This window comes from Alligator mississippiensis, chromosome 2 (assembly GCF_030867095.1).
Source record: "Alligator mississippiensis isolate rAllMis1 chromosome 2, rAllMis1, whole genome shotgun sequence".
NCBI classification, from domain to species: Eukaryota; Metazoa; Chordata; order Crocodylia; family Alligatoridae; genus Alligator; species Alligator mississippiensis.
In genome coordinates this window covers 201,922,290-201,935,158 of record NC_081825.1, presented here as the reverse complement: position 1 = coordinate 201,935,158, position 12,869 = coordinate 201,922,290, and the positions used below count along the sequence as shown (strand labels likewise).

The following is a 12,869-nucleotide window of genomic DNA, read 5'->3' as shown; positions in this document are numbered from 1 at the left end:
CAACTTACATATTTGATATGCTGTATAGTAAAAGAAGTTACAATCTGATGGCATCAGTTTTATGACAATATTTTTTAGTCTATTAATGTGTCCTTTCTAGTTTCTCGCCAAAGCATTAAAATTTTTAGCCATTATCAAACAACTTGCACTGGTAAGTCAGAAAGAAATAAAAAACTTCTAATTCTGTGTAGAATTTTTTTTTTTAGCTCTTAGATTTCATGTTCTGGTGTGATGTTTGTAGGTGCAGATTAGCAAAACAGAAAATTTTCCCCTTTATATTTCTAAAAAAAATTGTTGTTGATCTCTTATTTCAGGGCATCACAGTTGGCATCACCTATTTTAAAGTCTTTGCTTTTGTCACTTTTAATAGGAATCTAGTAGTATATCCCAAGTTAAGGTTTGCTTTTTAATTCAATTGTGAGCTAGTGCTCATGGAATATTTAATCAGTATTTTAATGATGCACACCTAGGCATCTACTTTTTTTTTTTTTTTTTTTTTACCGATACCTGGTTTTAAAATTGTCTTAGTAACGTATTGTTTTGTTTATCAGCTATGTGACCACTGTGTTTATATAAACTTCTGTACGATGTTATAAGTGCTGATCACATTCATATACGCTTCTCAGAATTGCATCCATACTGGCTGTCATTCTTAATATGTCTGATACTTAAGACAAAATCCTTGCCTTTCTAAGCAGTTGTTTTGTAGAAAGCTTCAAATTCTGTTTCATGAGGGAATACTATTTTACCACCTTTCTGTTAAGGAAGTTACCTGGAATCTCCATGGTGATGACAGAAGAAAAATCTTTTATTTTTACACGGAGTCCTGCTTTTCCCTGCATTTTTTGTGGGGCTCCTTTCTTTCATGAATTTCTCTGATTTTTGTCAAAAATACCCAATTTAACATTTTCCATGAAAACCATGAAATGGTGATTTCAGTTCATTCATACCTATTAAGAAGCCAGTGTAGCAGGTGCACAATACACTTCTACAGTCAATCTTCTTTTCTTTGCTCTTGACTGTGGCATAATAATTGCTTCCCCATTTTTCACTTAAATTTCAAGCACATTAAAGCATTTCCCTTTATCTTACATGAATCCAACAAAGCACGCTGATCTTGGGGCTTCCCCAAAGAAACTGCTTTATCTTGGCATCCCTTATGCTGAAACTGTAAGTGACATGCCATTTCCCCAAACAAATAATTTTAACTTGCCTATTCTCAAGCATATAATGCTAACTCCAGTCAAACAGGCCTAGTGTTTAGCGTAGCAGACCTAGTATAGCAGATTTCACAATTGTTTTTTCCCCCCTTCTATGTGTTCTTATGGATCACGGGTTGGCAAAGATCAAAGCCACTGGTGAATACATTTTTGAAAAAAAGGGTAGTGATTTCTAGAAGCTGAACTTGATACCTTAAAAGGAATTGATTTTTAGAGGTGGTTACTCACATTTTCTGGAAACTGACCACTTTTAAGCCATCAAAAATTGGACATGCAAAACTGCTAGTTACTTTTGGAAAACTGGGGCCTCAAAAAAAAAAAAAAGATCCTATTAGCCCCACCTACAGCCCCTTTATGTTGCTTCAGCAACTTCCAAATTAACTGCAAAATTCCTTCCTCTCTTACACAGAAGGCATAGTGTTCAGTTTACACAACTTAGGTTCATTGTTCATCTAAAAACAGTTAGAAACAGTAAACTCCAAAGTGTACCAGAGAGGACATTCTGGTACCTTGAGACATACAAAACTCATGGAGTTTGTCGACATCTTCAGAATTTCAAACAGAAATAGATATTTAAATGATGTTTATTTTACAGATAAACCTCCCATTAACCACAGTTTCCCTATGCTCCCTCCCACTAATTTTTTTTTTCAGATCCTCTTCCCACAATCTGTTGCAATTTGCTAATCTTATTTCTTGACCACTGCATTTTTCAAGATCCTCTTCCTAATGGCCCAGAAGTTGATACATAACAGAATTTCTAATGAGGTATTTTTCTTTCTTTTCTTTTGACATCTGCCTGAAGGGCTTGGGCAAGTAATTTTAAATTTTTTTTTTTTTTGTTGGAATTTAGTGTATCTTTTTGTCATGAAACCTTTCACAAGATAAAGTCTTAAAAATAATGGGACTAATAAACCTTGGTTCAGAATGTTTATCTATGATCATAAATTACAAACACATTTCAGTCATGGAGAAAAGCTAGACAGAGATCCTTCTGCTGAACTAAGACTAAGCTAAATAGCCATGCTACTCTAGAAGAAGTTGCTGTAAAACATTATGCCCCAAATGGGACCTTCCCCTCCTTCCATTTCTCTTCAGTTGTTCAAAAGTTGGGGAAGCTACTTAGGACTATCATTTTGGGGAGTATTTTATTCTTCCCATCACACAAGATCAACCAATTATCCTGATCTAGGCATAGCCAAGGCTTCTATTTCTTGCCCCTGTCTATCCATCTGTTCACAAAAGGCAAGCAGTCTCTTAATCCTATCCTCCAGCCCCAACACCCACTCATACTGCAATTAAAGCTGCAATATGAACAGACTTTACTTTGCTAAGCAAAACTGTATGAGTGAGAATTTACCTCCCTTTAATCCACTACATAGCTGAAAATGGCTAGGGACAATGTAGCCCTTAAAACTGCCTACTTTTTAATGTCCAGTTGATAATAAAAGGAAATTTAGTTAAATACCCTAAGAAAAGCATTCGAGACTGGGTGATAATAATTACAAAGAGAAAATAGAAAGCAGTGTAACAAACACCTTTAATGTTTTTTTTTAAAAACCCATACACACAAGGAAGTTCACATCATTCTAGCTTTAGTAACTGGTTTAATTAGTAGGGATTATGTCTGAACTGTCTGCTACTATGATACTTTGATCTAAAAAGATTTCCCATGTTTCAAATTTCCTAGCTGTAGCTTCAGCTGATTTCTTATCCTGTTTTAGTACTCAGTTACCCATAAATAAGGCCTATTTCTATCCAATTAAATATACTGAAATCACAAAACTGCAGTTTTCATTTGTGCTGCACAACCTAACAAGACTTCTAACAAAATTCAATGTCTATGCAAGTTGCAGACTGGCAAAGTACATACATATATTCACAGACAGAAACTGCTACCTCCTTTCTGACAAGGAAATCTTGACCTTCTCTCTGTATTATACCTCCTTCCACTCATCCTTTTCCTACTCAGATACAGGGATATCTATGATAAAAGGTGCTCTGCTAAGCTCGTATTGACTTACAGGTAATCAAATATTTTGAAAGGTGAAATATATAATCAAATATGCTGAAATATTTTCTAAGTTGAAGCAGGAAACCCTTGCTTTCAGAAATGTCACTATCCACCAACAGCAAATATAGGATTTTGACAACAAGGGTGTGGACTTGTGTGCCATGTGACTGGATGTCCAAAGAATGCTTGTCAAGTATCCATACTGGTTGGTGGGTCTGCAGCAGATATTCTTCGCAAGGTTGGGGGCAATGTGGGGAGGATAGTTCCTATCACTGGCCTGAAGGGGCCAGGCCAGGTCAAGTCAGGCCAGATAGGGCTTCGCTGGCAAACTAAGTAAAGGAGGAATCAAATGGGGGCACAAACATGTCACCCCTGGATCCCCCCCACCCCCGCTGTCCACTAAAAGAGCTCTCAACAGAATTAGCATGAATATATTTTTAGATTAAAATGGGGGGGGGGGGGGACACAGAAAAAACCCCACCCAATAATTTGGTTTACATACAACTTTTATACTAACTTAACTTACTGTTCGAGTGAGATATATTAAAACCAAACCAAATTTTTAAACAACCCTACTGTGTACACTTACATTAAACACAGGAATTAATACAGGTATAGCATATTCCCCTTCTCTTTATACCGGTATAAATATCTTTACTTGGAAATAAGTGCGATCACATTGTGGAAGGGACTAAACCAGTACAATTTTCATATTTAGGCAAACCCAAACAGCCTGTCTAAACAGAGGATGAACAAATTTAAACTAAACAAGCAGACATTCTTTAACTGGTGCAACCAGTGTATGTGGATTTCTAAGTCTTTCTAAACCTGGCTTAATACTAGCTTAGCTTCTACCCAAAAACTACACGAGAAAACCTGATATAAAAATTGTACTTCTCTTAGAGTCTGAATTAAAACTAATTACTGAAAGGTTTATACTTACTCAAAAGAAAAGCCATCAAGTCTGAAAAGATAAAGAAAAAGTATTATACACAATGTACAAAAAATCATTAAAATGCTTACTAGATTAAACTACACCAATTTCTTTGGTTTGCATTAATTTCCAGTGCGGTACCAATTCTAGCACACTAACATGCAAATTTGTATAGCCAGAAACTAAAAAAAAAAAAAAAATGTAATTCAACGTGAAAAGGCTCGTTTATAACCTACTTCAAAAGGCTGCAACACTATTATCTTATAGAAAAATTAATTCCAAGTTTATAGAATTAATTTGAAAGGATACTGAAGTTGACTTCCTTAAAATTAAACCTATTGTGTGCCTTCTGTTTAGTGAGGGTAAACAATGAGCTTCTTGCTTTACCTGTCAACAGTATAGTTAGAGAATTGAGGTACAAAGGTCTCCATAGGATGGAGCAATAAGCATACCTAAAGTTTCTTGTGTCTGGGTTTGGCCCAGCAGGAAAAATGGACTCTTAAATAAGTGTTGCAGTTCTCATTTTGAAGATAAGATATACTTTCCTTGATATCAGAAGGGCAGTATAAGGAAAATATAAATATGAGGTTAATTGTTACCCTTGTTAATGTCTCTTCAGGTGTATTAAGACACCAGTAGTGTCACTTTAGTCTTTGTACCTAAGCCCTAGAGTTTTAAGATAAAAGCTCTATAAAATATACTCAAACACTCAGAAGCTCCTTTCCATAGTCATCATTACAAGTGCTACAATAATCACAGAAAAATAGGTGCACTAAATGTTATGGTTACTTCAGGTCACTATTTGATACTTAAGTCTTAAATAAACTTGATAATCTTTATCATTCAATGTACTTTCTAAATTAAAAATAAAACCTCAAATAATGTTGAGTGTTCCCTCATCTATGAATCAGTCAATAAATTCCATGTTTATTATGCTTGTCAGCATAAAATTTAAACTGTAATGAGGCATCAATAACAAACTTATTTAGATAATTGAACAACTGCTTCCAAAGGAAGATTTTGAAAATGTATCAATCAATACCTCAGACACAAAAAAGTATCAAAATTTACCAACCATTAGAAGATTAGAAAGTAACACAAGAGCCCCAAAAGCTTTTTGCTCAGTTAGATCAGGCACATTTTGTAAATTGTAATTTTCTTCTGTAAAATCATAAAACTAAAGGCATTATTTCTGGCTGTGAAATAAAAGTTATAATTCAAGACATCCTGTTGCTCTTATGTGACAGGAGTAAAATCATGAGAGACTCAATAAAAAAAACAACAACAACACATAGGCAGCAGGGTTAAGATCACTTTGCCTAATAAAAAGGTTCCAAATCACTTAAGGCAAGGTTATAAATGGGACAGGGATAACCCAGAAGGGCAGGAAACTTGTTGGAGGAGAAGGTTTGTGGCTCCTTCTGTAGGCTGAAAGAGAAAAGGGAAAGTATGTTCCCACACTACTGGGATGACTGTACAAGCTTTAACATAAAGGGAAATTTTAAGCATTTTATTAAATTGTTCTGACTTTATTCTTCTCTTAGTTATTGTAGTTTTACACACTACAAAACTGTGTGTAACTGGCTTACCACAGGGAAAGATGGGGCACTACAAACTGGACACCAGCAGGTTTTTTAGGTAATCAGACTCAAAGACAGAATAAACTTCCAGACATCTCACTTTGCTAGACTCCAATTCATCTGTTCCAATCAAATCGTACGGTCAGAGTAAAGGTAACCTGCTGCAGTGGCAGCAGTGGAACTGATGGGAGCTAATCTGGAGAACAGATTGATGGGCTGTTTTGTATGTGATAGAGTTTAAGGCAGTTCCACCACAGAACAGTTAAGCTGAAGGAACCTCCTGCTGCTTACATCTCCTTCACCAATACTCACACAACTGCTCTTATGCCAGCTGAACAATGAATTAGAGCTTCTTGTGATCTAATTCACTGTTCACCTGAAAGAACAGCAATTACAAGAAGATATCTGTGAGGTAGATGTAAGCAGCTCAACACAATTGCCTTCAAACAACCTATTACAGGTATGTCCAGACAGAAGGAAAAATCAGGGGAGTCCATTACAAAAAATACGGGAGTCAATTACTATAAAAAACAGAAGAGGGGTGTTTAATGGCCAGGTCAACATTTTTGCACTTCAGGTACAACCACCATTAAAGTTTATTATGGAGTGTCTTCTGATTAGAAGAAGACATTTGAAGGGCTTTAGATGTAAAGAAACTAGTTGCAGCATAAAAAGCAGATTTAGTCTTTCTAGAAGAACAGAGGAATTCAGAAATATTACTCATTCAGAAAAAAAAGATTTAAAAGGAAGTGGTGTGAGAGGCAGGGATTTTTTAGGGGGTGAAATCTTTTACAGAACCAACTGCATAACTGGGATATTAGAGAAGCTTTTAGGCACAAGGTACCCACCTCAACATCACTTATTCTAGTGTAGTGGCCCCTAAACGCTCAACCTACCTGGCTCCATTGGTCAAATGAGTGCTGCAGGGCCAGTCCACTGTAACCAGTGCAGGCTCAGCATGCAGGGCTGGTCTAAGGGTGCAATTTGGCATGCTGGCCTGACCCTGCATGCCATACATGGGCAGTGCCAGATATGTACCAGATGTACCGGATTGTGGCAGTGCACTTTTGCGTGCCTGCCACATTAGGGGCAGAAAACAGGAAACAGCCAGGCATATAAAGCACTAGGCACATAAAGGCTGCAGTTTGCTGCTGCCAGCCCAGGCACAAACCTAGCCTGGCTGAACTGCATGGGACATCTAGCAGGTATGAGCAGGAGGCTCTTTGTCTTGGGCATGAGCTAAAACTGCACCCTGCTGGGAAAGGGTGGCCTGGTAGGGCTCCTAGTTGAGTGGGGGCCCCCAGGAAATGCCAGGCCAGTTACCTCCTCGGTGAAACATGTGGAGGAGCGCCTTAATCCCAGTCCCCATCTTCGGGTGGGCTTTGGAGGCAGTCGTGGGGCCAGGCACGGGTGCGGCCACCTGAGCCCCTGTAGGGGGTGGGGTGCAAGATCCCAGGGAGTGAGTGTGGTGGGCCAGGCACGGCAAGTGGAGTGCCACCTGAGCCTATGGGAGTGGTTGACCCCAAGGCCCTGAGAAAAGGCATTGTAGTGAGGCCCTAGCGAAGAGGGCGGAGTTGTTAAAGTCCTGAGAGGGCAGGGATGTAGGTGGACCCACACAGAGTCAGGTTGAATGCGAGTAGGCAGGAAGGGCAGTCCCAGAGGCACACTGAGTAGGGCCAAATTGGGTGTAAGCCTGAAGGGCAGCACAAGGGCCGGCCCCGGAAGTGGTTGATTGTGAGGATGATGAGAAGACTCCAGGGTGGGGCATGTTGTGGAGGCTCTAGAGTGAGCACAATAGGAACCCCAGGAGTGGGGAGTAGGCCAAGGTATGTCTTTGGACGCCTGAGGCCATAGTTGGGCCAGAGGCTAAATGGGGGGCTTAGCCAGAGAGTTAGGGGCGAGTCTTAACCCCGGTAAGTCCTCCAACGCAAAGAAGCTGAGTGTGGGTCGAAAGAAAGGCCTAAAGGTTAAGCACAATGACCTGCTACTCCAGGGAGGGAGTGAGAGTCTCTGTGAGACCCTGGAGCACCAGTCGTGATGTAGGTTATGATTACATCATGTGGATGCCATCTGCAAGGCATGGACTGCAGTGTAGGGGAGGTATGGAGCCGCAGATAGCATCCGCTGGCATTGGGGCAGGAAATGGGCAGCCTCCTGCATTATACCACCAGTTTATGGGAACAGCAAAGTCGTGGCAAGCGAGACTGGGCACACTGCCCCATAGAGGCAGCTGGGTGGGCCAGCATGAGACCCATCACTGGGTGTGCCACCTGCCACACTGATCTAGCCACATGATGGCCATGTACTAGATCTAGCTACATGATGGCCCAATCTTACACATGGCCCAGCACTGTATGTAAGATGTGGCTGCAGAGTGACTCTGTGTCCTGGCCTGACCGTGAACTGGCTTGATCCAGTACACAGGGACATGCCATCCAGGCCACAAGGCTCCCCAACAAGTCTGGAAATTTGGCAGCAGAAGAGCAAAAATTGATGCTGCCACCATTCCCCCACTATCAAATTTCCAGACCAACAGGCCAGATGAGACAGCTCTGAGGGCCAGATCTGTCCTATGAGGTGAACATTAAGCACCACTGTTCTAGAGAAAGTTGAATTTGACAAGATCAGGACACAGCTGGCTTGATGAATATTCAGTAGGACACATATACAGAATATACATACGCTGTCTCAAAGGACTGACAAGAATTTTGAATTTAGGTTCTTGTAAAGTAGAAATGGTGTCCTCAGATCCTAAAAAGTCTCTTAACTCATTTCCCAACTGGTATGCTCAGTATGAACTAAAATTGTCTGAAGAAAAGGAATATTCCAACATCAGGTTTGAGGTCTTAAGACGAAAAAAACTGCAGAATTAAGCAAAGGGGATATAACACATAAGCAAGTCACTGTGGCTGCCTGCAGACCTTACCCCCAACCCAAACCACCAAAAAAATGCTTTACCTGAAGCAGCAGCACGTTACTTCAATCCAGCTCTACAGTGTCTGTATAGATCAGGTGCTTCAGCAGGATTTTTTGGCACTTATCAAACAGCAGATTCAATCAGCTCTTAGATAAAAGTGCCCAAAAAAGCCCCCCTGAAGCGCCTTATCTATACAGACATTGGGCAAGCTGGGTCCAACTAACGTGATGCCTCTTCTGGGCATGCAAAGGGCTCAGTGCAGGGGCACACAGAGTTTAAAGTAAAGCACCATTTTTTTAACGTCTGTAAACAGGCCATGTTACTAACAGACAAGACTTTAAATCAGTTATTGCATACCTAGTCTTTGTAATACTATGGATAAACAGACTGTTTTCTTACATAGCCTTGGGTTATTCTTGGAGTGCAAGAATGCAGATTAGCTATATATCTGGTACAGATTACTAAAACCTCCACTTTCCTAATAATGAGTCAGTCTATGACTTCCTAGGGCAAATATGTGAAGCTAAGCTTAGATGGCAGCTCCTTGATTTTGACTTAAAGAACCCCTTTCTTAACTTAAAAGGAGAGGGGTTATTTTTAGTGACTCAGTTCCATCATTAAAACTTTCTCTTTTTGAATGAAAGACGTTTATGTTTTGTCAAGAACAATTAATTGTAACTGTTCAGCAAAGCAGTTGATTAAGAGACAAGGGAGACCTTTGCAAAAAAATTTCCTTAGTTCACATTACCAGACTTCAGACTCTGAGAAGGAACCAAAAACATGTACTCTTAAATCACGTAAGGTTCCTCGTACAGCATATGGGTAGAAATTAAATGTCTGGGGAAAAGGGGGAACATTCCTAGCTTTGCTTCTGCTTTTTAATCTATTCTCTTGTTTCCACTTACTAGGTAGACATATCGCTTTAAATATGAGAGATAAGTGTTATCCGCCCTGTTGCCTCACTTACAGGTATTCACTAAGTTTTCCAGCTTCATATATCCACTGTAAGCCACGATTCCCATATCACTGATGATGCTGGTAGAAAAGGGATTTAACAGGCATTTTCGATGAGAACTAACAGGTGGGGCAACATACTCCTAACCTGAGTGGTTTTTTGTTTTGAGGCCTTTGTTTTACATAGGCCTCAAAAAGAAAAAAAAAAAAAAATCACAGAACATTAGTGACAGCAAAGAAACAAAAAAGACATCTGGTACGAATCTAAGCTCACAGAATGATGTGCTGCATGGCTGTGATCAAAACACTTCACATTAAAAAGGTTATATAACAACATTTCTTTATGTGCCTCTGATAAGCAAAGCGAGTACTATGGATCCAACTCATATGTTTTAGAAACAACAAGAAAAAAAACTTTAAATGCATCTTTTATTTTTTCCCTCTCTGTAATGTTATCTGGTTTTTTATGCTTTAAAGGAAGGTTAGAATGTGAAATTGGAGTACTTCTAAAAACAAATTATATGAACATCCCCATGCCTAAAATATATATATTCTCCAGGTACATGCATGCATTAGCGATTGCCACGTAAAAGTGCAGTTATTTGAGAACCACTCAGAACACCTCATATATATTCTGCCAACTAATCCATGTTTAGTAGGACACTTAACACACCTAGACTCTGAGCAGTTTTCAAATGCTTTGTCAAAAATAAAATTAAGAGAAAAGGTCTACTAGAAAAATACTTCTGTTTTGTTTCAATCTTTCCCCAATAATACACCAGAAACATTACACCAATTGGAGGACCATGATAGATAATCAATCCTTAACAAATTCCAAATCTGACCTCTTTTAACCCATATACACTAGTTGTAGGTTATTTTATTTTATTATAAAGCCAGGAATTCCCCCATTTGAGGTACAAAGCATTTTCAGTATGTAAAAAAGCATCACTTCTTTAAATCAATTGTAATTGGTTAGAAAACAGGTACTCTTTAAACTATGTTAAACTAGGCTAAATTAAGAAAAAAAACATGCTTACTGATAATCAGTAGAGCTTCCTTTCCTTTTCCTGTTGCAATCCATTCCTGAAGTACTAAGAGAACTGGAGATTAGGTCAGTGGGACCAGGTGACATAAAGTCACTAATTGTAGAAGAAATATCCATCCTTTGGTCAGCCATTGGATTCTCTATCAGATATAAAAACATTATAAACTTCGTTTAAAAAATAAAAAATAAAGGATCTGCTAAATCGCATCATTTGGTTTTGTCATAAAAAATAAGCATATTTTAAAGAAAGAAGTTAAATGCATCTGATTCAACAATATTCAAAACAGCATATATATAATATAGACATAAATATATATAGTTTAAAAATATTTGTTATACAAGTAATTTTATTAATATACATACACTTGTATTTATTTATATATAATATTTAAATCACAAAGATTTTTTTCCAGAACTTAAAGTTGAAGTTTTATACTTTCCAGCATGTGCTGCAGTAACACAACAAAATCAATTTCTTAAAACATACAGTTTAGTACAATCTGTGAAATCAGACTACACACATACAATGTGCTGGAATGCCTTTCCACACTGGCAGTCTACTCAACCTTAAACAATTTCTCTGCTCCAAAGAGTTCACAATTTTCTCTGAATGAATGAAATACCAGGACTAGCTCATAGAACAAGTAGCTTATGGAATCAGTCATGGACAACAAGCAATCAAAAAGAACATAAATAAACTAGGCATTAAATGGACACTATCAACTTAAATCCATTTAGTTTAGTACTTTGTTAGTTTTAATCACATAACCTATAACAAAAACCAGCTGTGTGGTTGATGAACCTGGAGAACAGGTAATAGGAGTGGGGAATGAGAACAGAAAAGATCAAGGTATAAGTGGTGGGGGGGGAATGGGAAGAACAAAATAACCCCAAACAAATTCAACACTCTTGACATAGTTAAAAAGACTGAGCAGAGGCATGACAAAATTATGTTTATGTTTTAATAGTGTACATATTAGTCCTGTGGGCCAAATAACCCACTAAATTGTGTTTCTGTAATGAATGCTGCCAGAATACATAAAATATACATTTAGTTACTAAAGAAACTATAACCAAATAAATACACAACCATGGACAGTTCTTACCTGAAAACTTGTTTTCTGGAAGCAATCTAGAAACAGAGGCCTGCATTCAATCTGCTGCTGAGGCAGAACCAGCCAGTTACCTAGGATCTTCTTTCATACTCCAAGGTCTAACAGTTAAACTTTTTCAAAACCTGGATAGAAGGAAAACAAGAAACACATTACTTCCCTCTTAAAGATGTATAGTTTTCCCAACCAACTTTGTTTTAAGCAAAGTGAATGCCAAACATGATCTGGGATGCTTTAAGTGACAAAATTAAAACTTGTTGCCACTTATCAAAAAAGCAATATTTTAATTCTCCTTGATCATCTATAGACTTTTAACATTATAAAGTAGGCTAATGCTGGACTAATGGCACTAACAATGTCCCTGCTCCAAAAGGAGACATTATTACAATCGTCTTTGAAAGAACACAATACAATTACTAGTTTCATTGTCAAATAATCAAGCAAATGTGGAAGCAGGCTTTGAATGGATAAAACACATTTCTATTACTGACAGAAATTCGCTCAACAAAAATGAGTATCTCAGTTAACTAGAAGTGAAAAGTTGGTAGGAGGACTGATTTGGGGGTCAAAGCAGTAATACAGGAAGATTTTTTTTTTACCTCCACCATTCTTCAATCCTGCCCCAACTTGTTCAGTACAATTGCATGGCAGGCTTACAAAAGACAAAGAGCAAAACTTGCCACTTGATTATAAATGGAAATTAAAACCATGCTGGAATGGTGATTAGTAAGTGGTCTGTCATATACTGAAGACTACATTAAGCCCCTACACATTAGGCAACCATCCTAAATTTTTAAAAGTTTATTTGCACAAAGGCTGACTCAAAGTAAAGTTTACTTGTGTGAATTAAGGTAAATGGCATGCCACACAAAAATGTAGCTTTTCTCCACTCAGATAAAAACAAACAAAACCCATTGATAACTCAAGCTGTTCTAAAGTTTGAATAGTTTTAAAAGGACAGTTTTGAACAGTATTATGGACAGTCAACTAGGAAGCTCAACTAATTACAAAATTTAGCACATAAAAGTCACAAACTACTGTGAATACTTTTAGCAGAATTAGTTATGTAACATAATGACCAGAAAAGATC

General features: G+C 38.1%; 1 protein-coding gene across 4 annotated transcripts in view; it reads right to left on the bottom strand.

Annotated features, from left to right (window-relative positions):
- Positions 1-12,869, bottom strand: part of BMAL1 (basic helix-loop-helix ARNT like 1) — an 86,464-nt gene that overhangs the window by 33,618 nt on the left and 39,977 nt on the right. For all 4 annotated transcript variants that reach the window (XM_014602270.3, XM_019476822.2, XM_019476821.2 and 1 more), the window contains exons 2-4: positions 11,774-11,904; positions 10,660-10,807; positions 4,178-4,198 (exon numbers count right to left, since the gene is read on the bottom strand). In XM_014602270.3, coding sequence (XP_014457756.1) covers positions 4,178-4,198; positions 10,660-10,807; positions 11,774-11,819 — 215 coding nt within the window. In that variant the 5' untranslated portion in view covers positions 11,820-11,904. The remainder of the gene's footprint in view (positions 1-4,177; positions 4,199-10,659; positions 10,808-11,773; positions 11,905-12,869) is intronic.